The sequence below is a fragment of the Puma concolor genome, chromosome B4 (genome assembly GCF_028749965.1).
Source record: "Puma concolor isolate L17-30 chromosome B4, mPumCon1.1.hap2, whole genome shotgun sequence".
NCBI lineage: Eukaryota > Metazoa > Chordata > Mammalia > Carnivora > Felidae > Puma > Puma concolor.
This window is the reverse complement of record NC_141673.1, coordinates 89,196,308-89,209,514: the sequence shown is the minus strand read 5'-3', so window position 1 is coordinate 89,209,514 and position 13,207 is coordinate 89,196,308. Positions and strand designations below refer to the sequence as shown.

The following is a 13,207-nucleotide window of genomic DNA, read 5'->3' as shown; positions in this document are numbered from 1 at the left end:
AGAATAAAGGATGGAGTGATGGGGATAGTCTTTTGAATGGGTAGTCATGGAAGCCCTCTCTAATGAGCAGAGACCTGAGGTATGTGTGCCAACCTTATAGCTATCTGGCAGAGCTTCCCAGCAGAGAAAACAGCAAGGCTATGAGACGTGGGTAAACTTGCCATGGTTGAGGGTTTGCAAGGACACAGTGGAAGCCCATTTGTGTGGCTGAAACAGAGGAAGAGGGGGAAGATCATTGAAGAGTGAGGTTAGAGCAGAATCCATGATAGTGTGTAAGCCACTATGATTTTGGATTTTATACAACAAGTGTGATAAGAAGCTATTGGAAAGCTGAGAATAGTGACTGCCATTTTTAAAGGCTCACTTTCGTTACTATGTGGGTAACAGATGATAGCTGGATAAGAGTGGATGTAAGTTGAGTGTAAAGAGATCATTGCAATAACCAAGACAAGAAATAATGGTGGCCTAGACTTGGAAGTGGCAGAGAAAGAGATAAGGTATGATTGGATTTACTAGGACTTACTGAGAGATTGTTCTGTGATGTCACTAGTTTGAAGACCAACCACCTTCTGTTTGGATTTAAAAAAAAAAAAAAAAATTATCTATATAGATTTTACTTTGCTTGATATACCCTAACACCAAGAAGTAAAAGAATATTTACCTTATTGTTTATATAATACATATATATTATACTGTGAGGTCTTTTAAAATGAATACTTATCTTCAACTTTATTCAAATGTTAACTCAATAATTGGGACTCTTTTCTGTTGTGTTACAGATGTTTTATAACTGCACCTGTGTGGGAATTGCAGCTTCAAAGTCAGGAAATTCCTCAGGCGTGATGGGCAGGTGTCAAAAAGATAATGGATGTCCCAAAATGTTTCTGTATTTCCTTGTAATTTCAGTCATCACATCCTATACTTTATCCCTAGGTGGCATACCTGGATACATATTGCTTCTAAGGTGAACACTAATTTCCCTGCCCCAATTTTAATATAATACTATAATCATCTAGAGGATTGATTTCAAATTCTGATCTATGGAATTATGATTCCTTATAGCTCTTTTAGGGAACTTGTCCCACATCCTTGTTCTAGTTTTATCCTTTTCCCACTTTGGGCTTTTATGTAAATATATGGTTGAAGTTTTTCTAGTTAAAATTTTTCAGATCAATTTTTCAGATCAGAGCGATGTCAGTGCCTACATCACTGTAGCTACTTAAAAACAGTATGCTATTTCTAATGGTGGCAGTAATATTAACCAGTGTAGACCAAGTGTGTGTGTGTGTGTCTGTGTGTGTGTGTGTTTAAGATTTTATTTTTAAGTAATCTCTTTACCCAATTGTGGGGCTCGAACTTACAACCCTGAGATCAAGAGTTGCATGCTTTACCAACGAAGCCAACCAGGTACCCCTAAACTAAACCTGTTTTAGATTAAACATGGTTTCACTGAATTATTGGTGATAAAATTTTAAAATACTTTAAAGATTCATTTAATACCACAGTGTTTCACATTTATTATTTTAATCTGTAAGGTTATTTTTCTTGTTCTGACTGGAATTATCTGTGTGTGGGGGGGAGGAGGTGTTCATGATTTTTTAATCAATTTTCTCTAATTCATGAATATATGTTAATGACCCCAAGGGTTTTTGCTTATAAAACACTAAAATAATTTTTTTTTAATTTTTTTTTAACGTTTATTTATTTTTGAGACAGAGAGAGACAGAGCATGAACGGGGGAGGGTCAGAGAGAGGGAGACACAGAATCCGAAACAGGCTCCAGGCTCTGAGCTGTCAGCACAGAGCCCGACGCAGGGCTCAAACTCACGGACCGCGAGATCATGACCTGAGCCCAAGTCGGCCGCTTAACCGACTGAGCCACCCAGGCGCCCCACTAAAATAATTTTTAAAACTGTGCACCACTTTTGCACATTAAGTGGACATCTAAAAATTTATCATAAGTTTAATAGTAATTAAGCATTGATTTCTAGTATATTATAAATATTTACATTTACAAATATAATGATTTTATTTTATTTATTTTATCTTAAAGTATACTTATTTTGAGAGAGAACACTAGTGAGGGAGGGTCAGAGAGAGAGGAAGAGAACCCAAGCAGGCTTCACGCTGTCAGCACAGAGCCCAGTAAGGGTCTCCAACTCATGAACGATGAGATCATGACCTCTGCCCAAATCAGAAGTTAGACACTTAACCAACTGAGTCACCCATGCACCCCCAAAAATATGATGATTTCAATGTAGATCACTCTTTTAAATGTAATTAGTGAGAATCTAGAAAAAAGATTAGATAACTAATATCATCTAACTTTAAATTATACAAAAAATCTTTTACAGTAAATATCTTACATATTTCTTCTCCTTGTGCTTATATCTTCATTCAACTTCCCTACAGGCTTCTCATCTGTTGTAATATAATTTATTTTTGAATATTTTTTATTGATTCTCCTATCATAGAGCTCTGTTAAAAAAGTGTATGAATTCAAACTTTAAAATACTAGTTTCATAACTAGTATGGTCATTGATAAATTTTTTATTATGAAATTAGCCTTGCAAATATTACTATTATACAATTAATCAAAATAACCTAAAAATATTACAAATATTGATAAAATTATTAAACATAAAACATCAAATTTATTGGAAACCAATCTTATGAGATGGATTAGGTGATTTTTAAACTAAGTCATAATATTAAAGGATGAATATTATATTATTCTAAAATTAACTTAATCAAAAGTATTATATACATCTTTAATTTCCCACAGTATATTATGGAAATTGATTAGGAAAGATAAAAAATAGAACCTGACATCCACAAATATGTTCTTCACAAAAGGGCTTAAGGAGAACCTGAATAATTGTGTTTTCAAATGGGAGCATGATTTAGAAAGCATTGCCCCAGAATTCTCAGACCAGAATTGTTCTTCACTATATTTTTTTTATAGTGCTTTTGTTGTTTTTAGGTGCATTAAGCCACAACTTAAGAGTTTTGCCCTGGGAATCTACACCTTGGCAATAAGAGTTCTTGGTAAGTATAATTTATGTTTTAATTATGATAGCCATGATAAATGTATTTTGAATACCTCTCTATGTATTTTTATAGAATTATCATGCATAACTACATAATATAGGTGGTTAGATGCATATCGTTTTTCCTTCCTTCTCCTTCCTTCCTTCCTTCCTTCTCCTTCCTTCCTTCCTTCCTTCCTTCTTTCCTTCCTTCCTTCCTTCCTTCCTTCCTTCCTTCCTTCCTTCCTTTATTCTCTCCCATCCTTTGTTCTGTAAATATTTCTTGAGAGCCAATGCTCTGCCCATGGTATAATAAAGGGATTTTGTGAAATTAGTGACATTTTTCGTTTAATAATCTTGTCTCTTCCAGCATTGGTCTATTGTCAAAAAGTTTATTCTTATTATAAAAAAGCCCTCTGAGAATAAAGGAAGATATGAATCAGTAAGAAAGGCTGAAGCTTTAATATATTTTTTTTCAGTTATTAAAATTGAAGGAATTCTTTTGAGCTACTCTCAATGCTAGGATGTATCATTTGTTAGAAATATCAGTTCATTCATGCAATCAAAACAGTATGGCTTTGAGTTGACAATTTTCTAAATGTAATTGGAATGTTTTTTACTAGCTAGAAGATTTTTCAATATGCATTTAAGTTAAAGTCCATAGAAAATAGAGTTAATGAGTCAGATAAATTTTCTATCTGTACAAAGTTTATATTCTAAAGAAGAAAGTGAAACAGTCATAAATATTCCTCTGTAATTTAACAGAAAAGAAATACTAGAGAGAAAAATAAACTCAGATCTTTAAAAAATCTGAAAATAAATAGATCTTGATATGAAATGGGTATATATGAAGATGCAGTATGGCTGCAATATGAAGATGCCATCATGGCTGGCTTTAATTCTATGACCTAAAAACAAAGATTATCTTGAAAAATGTCAGATTATTGAGTCTGAAGTATGTCCCTAGCTGGAATTGGTTTCTATATCTACCTCCCTTTGGAAATGTAATGTAACCTACACTGTGCAAAAGATTTCTACTGGCTGGCTAAGTAGAGCATGTGGCTCTTGATCTTAGGGTCATGAGTTCAAACGCCATGTTGGGCATGGAGTCTACTTAAAAAATAAATAAATAAAAATAAAGTATAAAAAAAGAAATGATTCATAAAATTGATTTCATAAAAATATATCCAGTAAAACCTTGGTTTGAGAGCATAATTCGTTCCAGAAACATGCTTGTAATCCAAAGCATTTGTATATCAAAGCGAATTTCAAGAACCATTGGCTCAGTTGTGATCATGTGATGTTTGGCATCACATACTACTCAGATTGCAAGACATTGCTCATTTATCAAGTTAAAATTTATTACAAATGTTTGTTCATCTTGCAGAACACTCGCAGGACAAGTTGCTGTCAATCCAAGTTTTTACTGTACTTGAAAATGGCAAAAATATCATAAGCAAAGTCAAAAGGCAAATGATAAACTGGGAACAATTTTTTTTGCAATTTATGTAACAAAAAATTTATAAAATCTCTGTGATAAAGAGAGCCTCTAGGTGTTAAGAACAAAAGGACCAACACGCAAGTTGAAAAATGGGTAGAAGATATGAATAGCCATTTCATAGAAAAAAATGTAAATGCCTCATATATAAAAAAATGTCAAACTCTCCCATAATAAGGAGAGCACAAATTGAAATTGCACTGATATAATATTTTTTGCTTATCAGATTTGCAAATTACCAAATGTTGTTTGCAATGTATGGGAAAATAGGTACACTTAAACATTACTTTTGAGCACATGGTACCATTTCTCAATGGTCTCAACACTCAATGGAGGGTTATGTGGCAATAACTAACAAAATTACATATAGATATATCTTTTGACCTAGCAATCCCACTTGTAGTCATTGATGCCAAAAATATGCTAGCAAAACTATGAAATAAGTCAAAGGTTATGAATGTCTCATTGTGGCATTATGTGTAATAGCAAAACACAAAATAGCAGTCTAGTTGTCCATCAATATGAGATATTTAAATAAAGTATAGTGAACCCATATAATGGAATCCTATGGAGCTGTGAGGAAGAATGGGGAAAAAAATCTCTGTCTAATGTTAACAAGTAGATTAGTCAGTTCTAACTGCCATGACAGAATACGACAGACCGAAGGACTTAAACAACAGAAATTTATTTTCCCACGGTTCTGAAGGCTGGGAAGTCCAAAATGAAGGTGCCCACAGGCCTGGTCTTTGGTGAGATCTCTGAGACCTCTTTTCCTGGTTTATAATCAGCTGCCTTCTCACGGTGTCCTCACAAGCGTCTTAGTCTGTGTACACATGGAGAGAGGGGGAGAGCTTTGGTATCTTTTCCTCTTCTGATTAGAACACCAGTCCTACTGAATTAAGTCCCTACTCTTATGGCTTCATTTAACCTTAATTATCTGCCTAATAACTCTATCCCCAAGTGCAGTCATATTAAGGGTAGGGCTTCAACATCTGAATTTTGGAGGGACATAATAGTCTATATACCAAAGGATACCCAGGATAGACTCTTAAGTGAAATGAAGTAAAATGTTGAACAATGTTCGTTGTATGATGCATTTGGTGTAAGAAGTATGCAAAAGTGGAAATATTATATGCATATGCAAATGTATTTGCTAATATTTAAAAAAAGAAACAAAGGAAGTATAAACTAAAAACATGATGATGATGATGGTGGTGGTGGTGACTGTAAGGGAAGAAAGGGAAAAAGAGAGGACAGGATGGAAAGTAGAGTTTGTAAATGTAACTCTTCTTTATGTTTTAATTTGAAATTATGCAAAGGTTTTCTATAATTAAAAAACAATGGAAAGAAACTAAGACATTTTTCAAACAAACTGAAACTAGCTGTACATCATATAAGAGGGCATAACCATAAAGAAAAACATTTAGACTTAAAAGGACATGATCATTACCAAATCCACATAGCCTCACTACATTTTTGCAGTCTTATCTTTAATATTAACATTGGTATTGTTATGTTGAACTATTACATATTTTTAGATAAAACAGATGAGATGTTAATATAATTAGAATCAGTATTTTCAGCCCAATAGAAGGGTGATAAAAGCATAAAATAGTAAAACCCATTCTTAAGTAATGGGAAGATGACCAGGAAAAGTAAGGTACACAGGGGTTAGGTTTGTTATGGAGATTGATTGATTGATTGATTGATTGATTGATTTTAATTTTTTTTTAACATTTATTTATTTTTGAGACAGAGACAGAGCATGAACAGGGGAGGGCAGAGAGAGAGGGAGACACAGAATCTGAAACAGGCTCCAGGCTCTGAGCTGTCAGCACAGAGCCCGACGCGGGGCTCGAACTCACGGACCGTGAGGTCATGACCTGAGCCGAAGTCGGACGCTTAACCGACCAAGCCACCCAGGCGCCCCTGTTATGGAGATTTAGCTGTACGCCTTCTCCTTTGCTAAAAGCCTCTTGGAATTAAGAATCATCCTTCTCTCCTTGGTACAGAGAGGGGGACCCTCTTACAAATGGAGATTTCTCTTATAAATGTAAATTTCCCTTACAAAAGGAAACGCGTTCTATCTTCAGGGCTTCTCCTGTGCCTTCTGTTTCTCAAAATAACCTTTATGCCAGAGGAAGATGATGAGGTGGCATATCCCGGTCTCCTATAGGTACCCTATTACCTCCAAAGCAGTATTTTTTTTAGTTTGAAAGTAATTGGTTCCAGAGACTCATTCATTACAAAGATGTGTGTATATTTTTAGAAGCAATTATTTGTTTTCCACACAGCAGGAATCCCAGCTCCTGTGTATTTTGGAATTTTGATTGACACTTCATGCCTCAAATGGGGATTTAAAAGATGTGGAAGTAGAGGATCCTGCAGATTATATGATTCAAATGCTTTCAGGTACCGTATCATCCTCATTCCTGCATCTCACTGCTACTTTGCACAATGAAATTGGCAGTAAACATTCCTTATGTAGTTTCACTGCGGAATGATAATGTAACTAAGAGGTGTGTTCTATTTTATAGAATAATTTTATTATTCACTTGGCTAGACCTGTATTTGTCCCCATTCCTAATCTCGACTCCCATCTTAAATGAGTAATCATTTTTTTTTTTAATTCACAAAAGATTCCAGAATACAATAGAATTTGGCAACTTTATGCGCACAAGTGGGTAATTCTCTGGAGCTCAGAAGCATTTAAATTTAGGTCACATTTTGGGTTCAATTCTATTCTTTTTTAAACTGAGCCAAACTGTCCCATTTACGTCAGATATAATCCCCCTGGGCAAGAGTTGGATTTGGCTCTAAATCTGTCTAGCTTTTATTGCCAAACTGATGTTCAATTATTCCAGTACTTGAGATGCATAAAAGTAAAAGGTTTTTTCTGTGTGTATGAGTGTGTATAGAGCTGAGGGGCATGGCTTTTTCACTATGGTATCATTCAGTTCAGTTCATCCAACACTTAGTCCCCTTATTGCTTAAAGCAATGCTTCAATGGCTTAAAAGCAGGAAGGATTTTTTTTTTTTTAGATTTACAATCTGAGCATTTTCTGGAGAAATAAACTTAGTACTGAACTGTGTAAGTTGGAAGTTGGATGTGAATTGAGCCAACCATCTTAAATAAGTTTGTTTGATTTAATAGGCTTTGATGTTATGTGAGAAATTTATTTTGGTTTGAAAGGGACTTGATCTGTGAGTAGAATTCGTGCTTTGCTCACATTTGCTAAGGCTGCATTCACTTTAACGTAAAGACAATGTATTTCAGTCAGAGACTGAGTATGTGTACAAGGTGACCAGAATAAATCATTTAACCTGTCCTGTTTTATGATAGAATGAAGAACTAAAGTCTTCTTATTGAAGAAAGTGAATCAAACCTCATTCTGCTCTACTAAGAGCTCTGATTCTCCCTTAACATTGCTCCTTTTTTTTTTTTTTTTTTTGTAGAAGTGCATCTGGGCAAGTTTCAAGGGTAGGGTAACCACATAATTTATTATTCAACCTGGACACTTTTGAGAGTGAAAGGGGCACTATTAAAAAGTACACTGGGATAACACCAGCATAAGCTAGGACTGTTCTGGACAAATAGGCATATGGTCACCTGGTTTAAGGAAATAATTTACAGAGAGGATGGAACTGATTATGTAATTAGTAGTAACTAAAATTATGGCATCACTAAGAGATGGCTTTATATTAGTACACTGTCTTCAGTAGTCTGCCCAATGTTCACAGAAAGCTCTTTTATAGCCACTGAATCTGCATTCTTAAGGAAAATCATCCTCATGATGGTTTCATTGGTAGATCGGTTTTATTGACATGATATTTATTGATTAACGTTGCCTTCCTTTCACACTTTAAAGTTGGATAGTTGCAATAATTGTGATTGAGCATCTCTCTTCTTTTAGACACATATATCTGGGACTAACTGTGATGCTGGGCACAGTGTCTATTTTCCTAAGTATTGCAGTACTTTTCACTTTAAAGAAAAATTGTGTTTCAAAACATAGAAGCTTCAGAACCAAGAGAGAAGGAACAATGGTGTCTACAACAATCAGGAAGGAAAACTGTACTACAGGTGATCATTTGCTACAACCCAACTACTGGCCAGGCAAGGAAACACAGCTTTAGAAAGATTACGACTTGAAGCCACGTTTTCTAATTTCTGGAAATTCTGCGAATAGATTTCAATCTAAAGGGTTTTAAAGTGTAATTTTTTTTCTCCTTTCAAAAGATGTCTTGGATTTTGACCCTAGGTATTAGATGACGTATCTGATAACAAATACAATTAAACATCTAACAGACAATGTAGATAATAAAGTTCATCTAAACCTTTTAATTCATTATATTATTTATATAAATTACTTATATTATTTACTCGTCCTGCTAAATTTTGCCTTGTGCCCATTGATATAGTAGCCGTATTTCTAGTAGAACAAGTGTCCTAATAGTCTAATGGCTGTGTGTAATTTCTAAACTGAGATACTTGTCAAGGGGGAGAGAATATTGTTAAAAAATTAAATTACATCTTGGCCTCCTTTAAATATGACCTTAATGCAGATGTTAGGATAGAGTCAGAACATGTAGAGAAAGATATTTTTAAGCTCTTCCTTTTTTTTTTTTTTTTTTTTTTTTGGAATACAGTAATTGATACAGAAATGTATAGTGGCAAATAATCTTGGGGGATTAGAATTTTGGATTATTACCTATTCTACCATTCATTATATGTGCATTGTGTGTGATGCTTAAAGTGACCTTGGTGGTAAAGTAATAAAATTAATATTAACATGCTTTATTGTCCTTCTATAAATTTAGTGGATTAAAAATATTGGTAATATAATACTGTCCCAATTTGAATGTAAGCTGTTCCACATGTATGCACGTGACGTGATCCTAAAACATATTTGAAAGTTGAATTTCTGAAAGTACAGTAGCCGTAGGTGTTATAACAGGAATGCAGGCTGAGGGGTTGAGTGATGGTGTGGTTCTTGGGTGCTCTAACTGGCACTCATCACAGGGCCTAATAGTTTCTGGGCAGGCTGCTGACACTGCTGCGGCCTGCCAGATAGCTCTTTGTTTCTGGACAACTGAATAAGTCAGGGCAGCCCTTTCCTCTTTGCAGGCTTCCTGGTGCTCCTCTGAGAAGATATAGTAGGCTCAGCGGTCCACCATCTTTAATCGTCAGCTCTATTATGTATTATATTTTTCTATCTCCACCACAGCTGCATGAGGGGGGCTTGGGCCTCACAAGAAAAGCAGAATTAAGGTAGAGACCGCCCCAGTGGAATCTCGAAATTGTACTGCAATTATTAGCAGCCTATACAACAAACAGAATGTGCAATCAGGAAACTCCCAAAAATAAGTTTTTTGAGGAGTTTCTTGGAGCCTATGTCCCAACAAGAAGGTCTAGCTCAAAAAGGTAATAGTCTTCAACAATGGAAGGATAATACAGTACAAACAAAATAGTTTGCTGTCTTTTCATTTTTCCATTACATACCAATCCTGTAAGTATGAATAGAAAAAAAAAAGATGGAAAGTTTAGGATGGAGAGAAGAGAAAATTTCCTTTAAGTGTATATTCATTTTGTCATTTTATTTGAATTAGTGATGCAAGATTTTCTCATATTTTACTATTTTTGAAAATGAAAATAGACGTTTTTTGTTTCAAGCATGCCTACATCAGACCTGCTGCTGATGTGCTAATGTGAGAGCAGGAATTCTTTTTTGTCATCTCAGTATCAATCTTACCCACAATAAATATTTACCAAGTTGGTGAGGGAGTATACTTGTCAAGAATTTGCTCTGTAGAGATATAATTAAAGTTCAAGCTCTTCATCCTGTCTCCCACATCCTCTTTATTTTTTTAAACATTTGTAGCAATATCATGAAAAATAATTTTTTTGCAAGTAAATCTGTAAACAGAATCTTATCCAATTTACTCTTGAGTAACTTGAAAAATGAATATTGGCATGAAAGTTGATTGAATGATCTTTTTTTGTTAATGTACTGTCAGTGAAAAGGAACCATATTTTTATGCATAGCCATTAATTCAACAAGTGGAATTCTGTATATGAAACTCAAAAATATGGCATATGATTTAGTATGATTTAGTGGGAATTGAATTTGCAAAGAGAAACCCTGATGATTTTAGATGAGTAAATTCATCTGACAGAAATAAGCAGGCTTTTTATGCCTCAAAAAGCACATGATTAATTTTTTTTTCTAACAAACCAAACTTCATTTCAGAGGTCAAATAAATTCCCTCAGTCCTAGGGCCAGACATTTGGAGGTCAAGCCTTGACTGACATGTGGGAATCTCACAGTTGCTCCATATTCAATGGGTCACTTTATTCTCTTATTCTCCAGCCTTTAGAAGTGGCCAGCACCTCAAATGAACATCTGATTCTCTATAATTTTCAGACAGGTCAATCTCCAGCTATGCCATTTTATAAATGGAGTGACTTAAATTGGATTAAATGACTTACCCAAGGTGGAGGGGGACAAATTAATCCCGGGTTCCTCCAATACATCATGATGCCTCTAAAGCAGGTAATAAAAATGTTCTGAAATTCTTAAAAACTAGAAGAATTTTTGTGACAATTAGCATTTAAGAAATCTCTACTTACATATTACATATTTATATGCTCATACCTAAAGGGAGATTGAAAAAATAGATTGACTACAGCATATAATCGAGAATAATTTTAAAAACAACTATTAAGTTACTTTATAACTATTAAGTATAATAATATTAAGCACTTTCCATATGTGTGCTGTGTGCTTTAGACACATTATCTCAATTTCAAATATCAAAATAACATTATGTGGTACTTATAATTACTGATATTTTTAGAGGAAAAAAACTGAGGTTTAGTGAGTTTTAGTGACTTATTTAAAATCATCAAGTCCTAGTAGTTGGTTGAGCCAAGATTGAAATTGAGTTTTAGTAGTTTTGAACAGTCACATTATGCCTGTATTAATCTATATCCTAAATTGTCATCTTCCACTAACTCTGCTAAAAATGAAATTTGTACATCTACACATTTACATTAGAAAAGCTTTAACATACCAAAACAGGCACATCATTTAAAAAAAAATCAAATAATACAGAAGGATTTAAAATGAAAAGTAACAGTCCTCCACCCCAACTTCACTTTTGTTCCTCAAAGGCAATTACTTCTAATTAGTTTGGGTTGTTGGTTTTTCAAAATAGTCACTTCCACATCTTTAAATAATATGTTTGTACCACTTTCTTGACTTACCAACTTTGGGCAATGTCTATTGACTGTCTGATAGATGAGGAGTTATGTCTCTCATTCCTTGTAATTAGTACTAGTGAGGTCACTATTCTGAGTTCCTTGAATGTCACATCAATACCTCCATTTCTTGTTCAATAAACATAAATCATATCATGTTTCCCCACTTTGTGCAGTGAAGACCTTGGAGCTTCCTCCCTTCCCTCGATGTCTCCAAACTCTCTTTATCTCCTTTCTGTTCCCTGTATTTTTATTTTAACTTGACAACATGTTTAATCAGCTCTGTAACCATTCCATCAGGAAAAGCCTGAATGGTTATGATTAAGCTCAATGCCATCTACTGTTGAAGACACAAAATCTCACAATTAGGAAAAAAGAGAGAAAAAGAATAACATATTTATTGAGGACCAACTATGATCAAGCATTAGAGGTACATTAACGTATTTAAGTGTTAATAATGAAGATGTAAAAAAATGTTATATGTTTGAAAAATTTTAGAATTTGCCGTTAATGATAATTCTCACACAAGTGCAGAACCTTTAAGATGTGATGATGTACATTGCTGATCTCTTCAAGAGGATGTGTAACTCAAACTCATTTGGCATTAAATCAACTTTTTGTTAACAAGTCTTGGGCCTAACTAGTTTTCTTCAATGCAATGTATTAAAAATACAATTTTATCCTCCTCCTTTTAATTTTTTTTTTTTTTTCTATTTTATATGTCGGCTTCTGGTATCAGGCTTATGTAGTTTTGTAAAGTTAACTGGTAAACTATTTAGTTTTTAAGGTTCCGGAACAGATTTTATAACATAGGAAATATCTGTTTCTTTTACATTTGAAAGAGTGCTTCTAGCTTTTTAAAGAAATAATATTTTTAAATTTAAATATTTTTAAATACTTAAAAATATTTTTAAAAGTTTTTGATTGGTTATTGTAGCTTTTTTTTTGAAATCTGCTTCCTGATTCAACAAATTGTATGTTTTCTAGGAAATTCTAAATTTTTCTTAACTGCTTATTTATTTTTGAGACAGAGAGGATGCAGGGAAGCAACAGAGAGAGGGGGAGACTGAGGATCCAAGGCAGGCTCCATGCTGTCAGTGCAGAGTTGGATGTAGGGCTGGAGTGGGTGAGATCATGACCCAGCTGAAATCAAGAGTCGGTCGCTTAACTGACTGAGCCACCCAGGCACCCCCAGATTTTTTAATTTCATAAAACTAGAGCACATAAGCCTCAACTTGCTATTACACTCTTTTCTCATTCCTAATTTTATGACCGAGTTTGGCTTTTTTCTGAATTTTGCTTAACAGGGAATTATTTTCTTGAAATTTTCAAAGAAATGGCTTTTGGATTCTGTTTCTCTGCTACCTAATTGATTAATTTTTGTTTTTTACTTTACTTCTGCTTTCTTTAGGCATGCTT

General features: G+C 34.2%; 1 protein-coding gene across 5 annotated transcripts in view; it reads left to right on the top strand.

The window, feature by feature from the left end:
- Positions 1-12,166, top strand: part of SLCO1C1 (solute carrier organic anion transporter family member 1C1) — a 68,336-nt gene extending 56,170 nt beyond the window's left edge. For 4 of the 5 annotated variants that reach the window (XM_086713944.1, XM_086713947.1, XM_086713946.1 and 1 more), the window contains 4 exons: positions 780-964; positions 2,984-3,048; positions 6,822-6,939; positions 8,442-12,166. In XM_086713944.1, the coding sequence (XP_086570070.1) occupies positions 780-964; positions 2,984-3,048; positions 6,822-6,939; positions 8,442-8,664 (591 nt within the window). In that variant the 3' untranslated portion in view covers positions 8,665-12,166. The remainder of the gene's footprint in view (positions 1-779; positions 965-2,983; positions 3,049-6,821; positions 6,940-8,441) is intronic. The other variant, XM_086713945.1, reaches the window with a different exon arrangement.
- Positions 12,167-13,207: the final 1,041 nt, after the last annotated feature.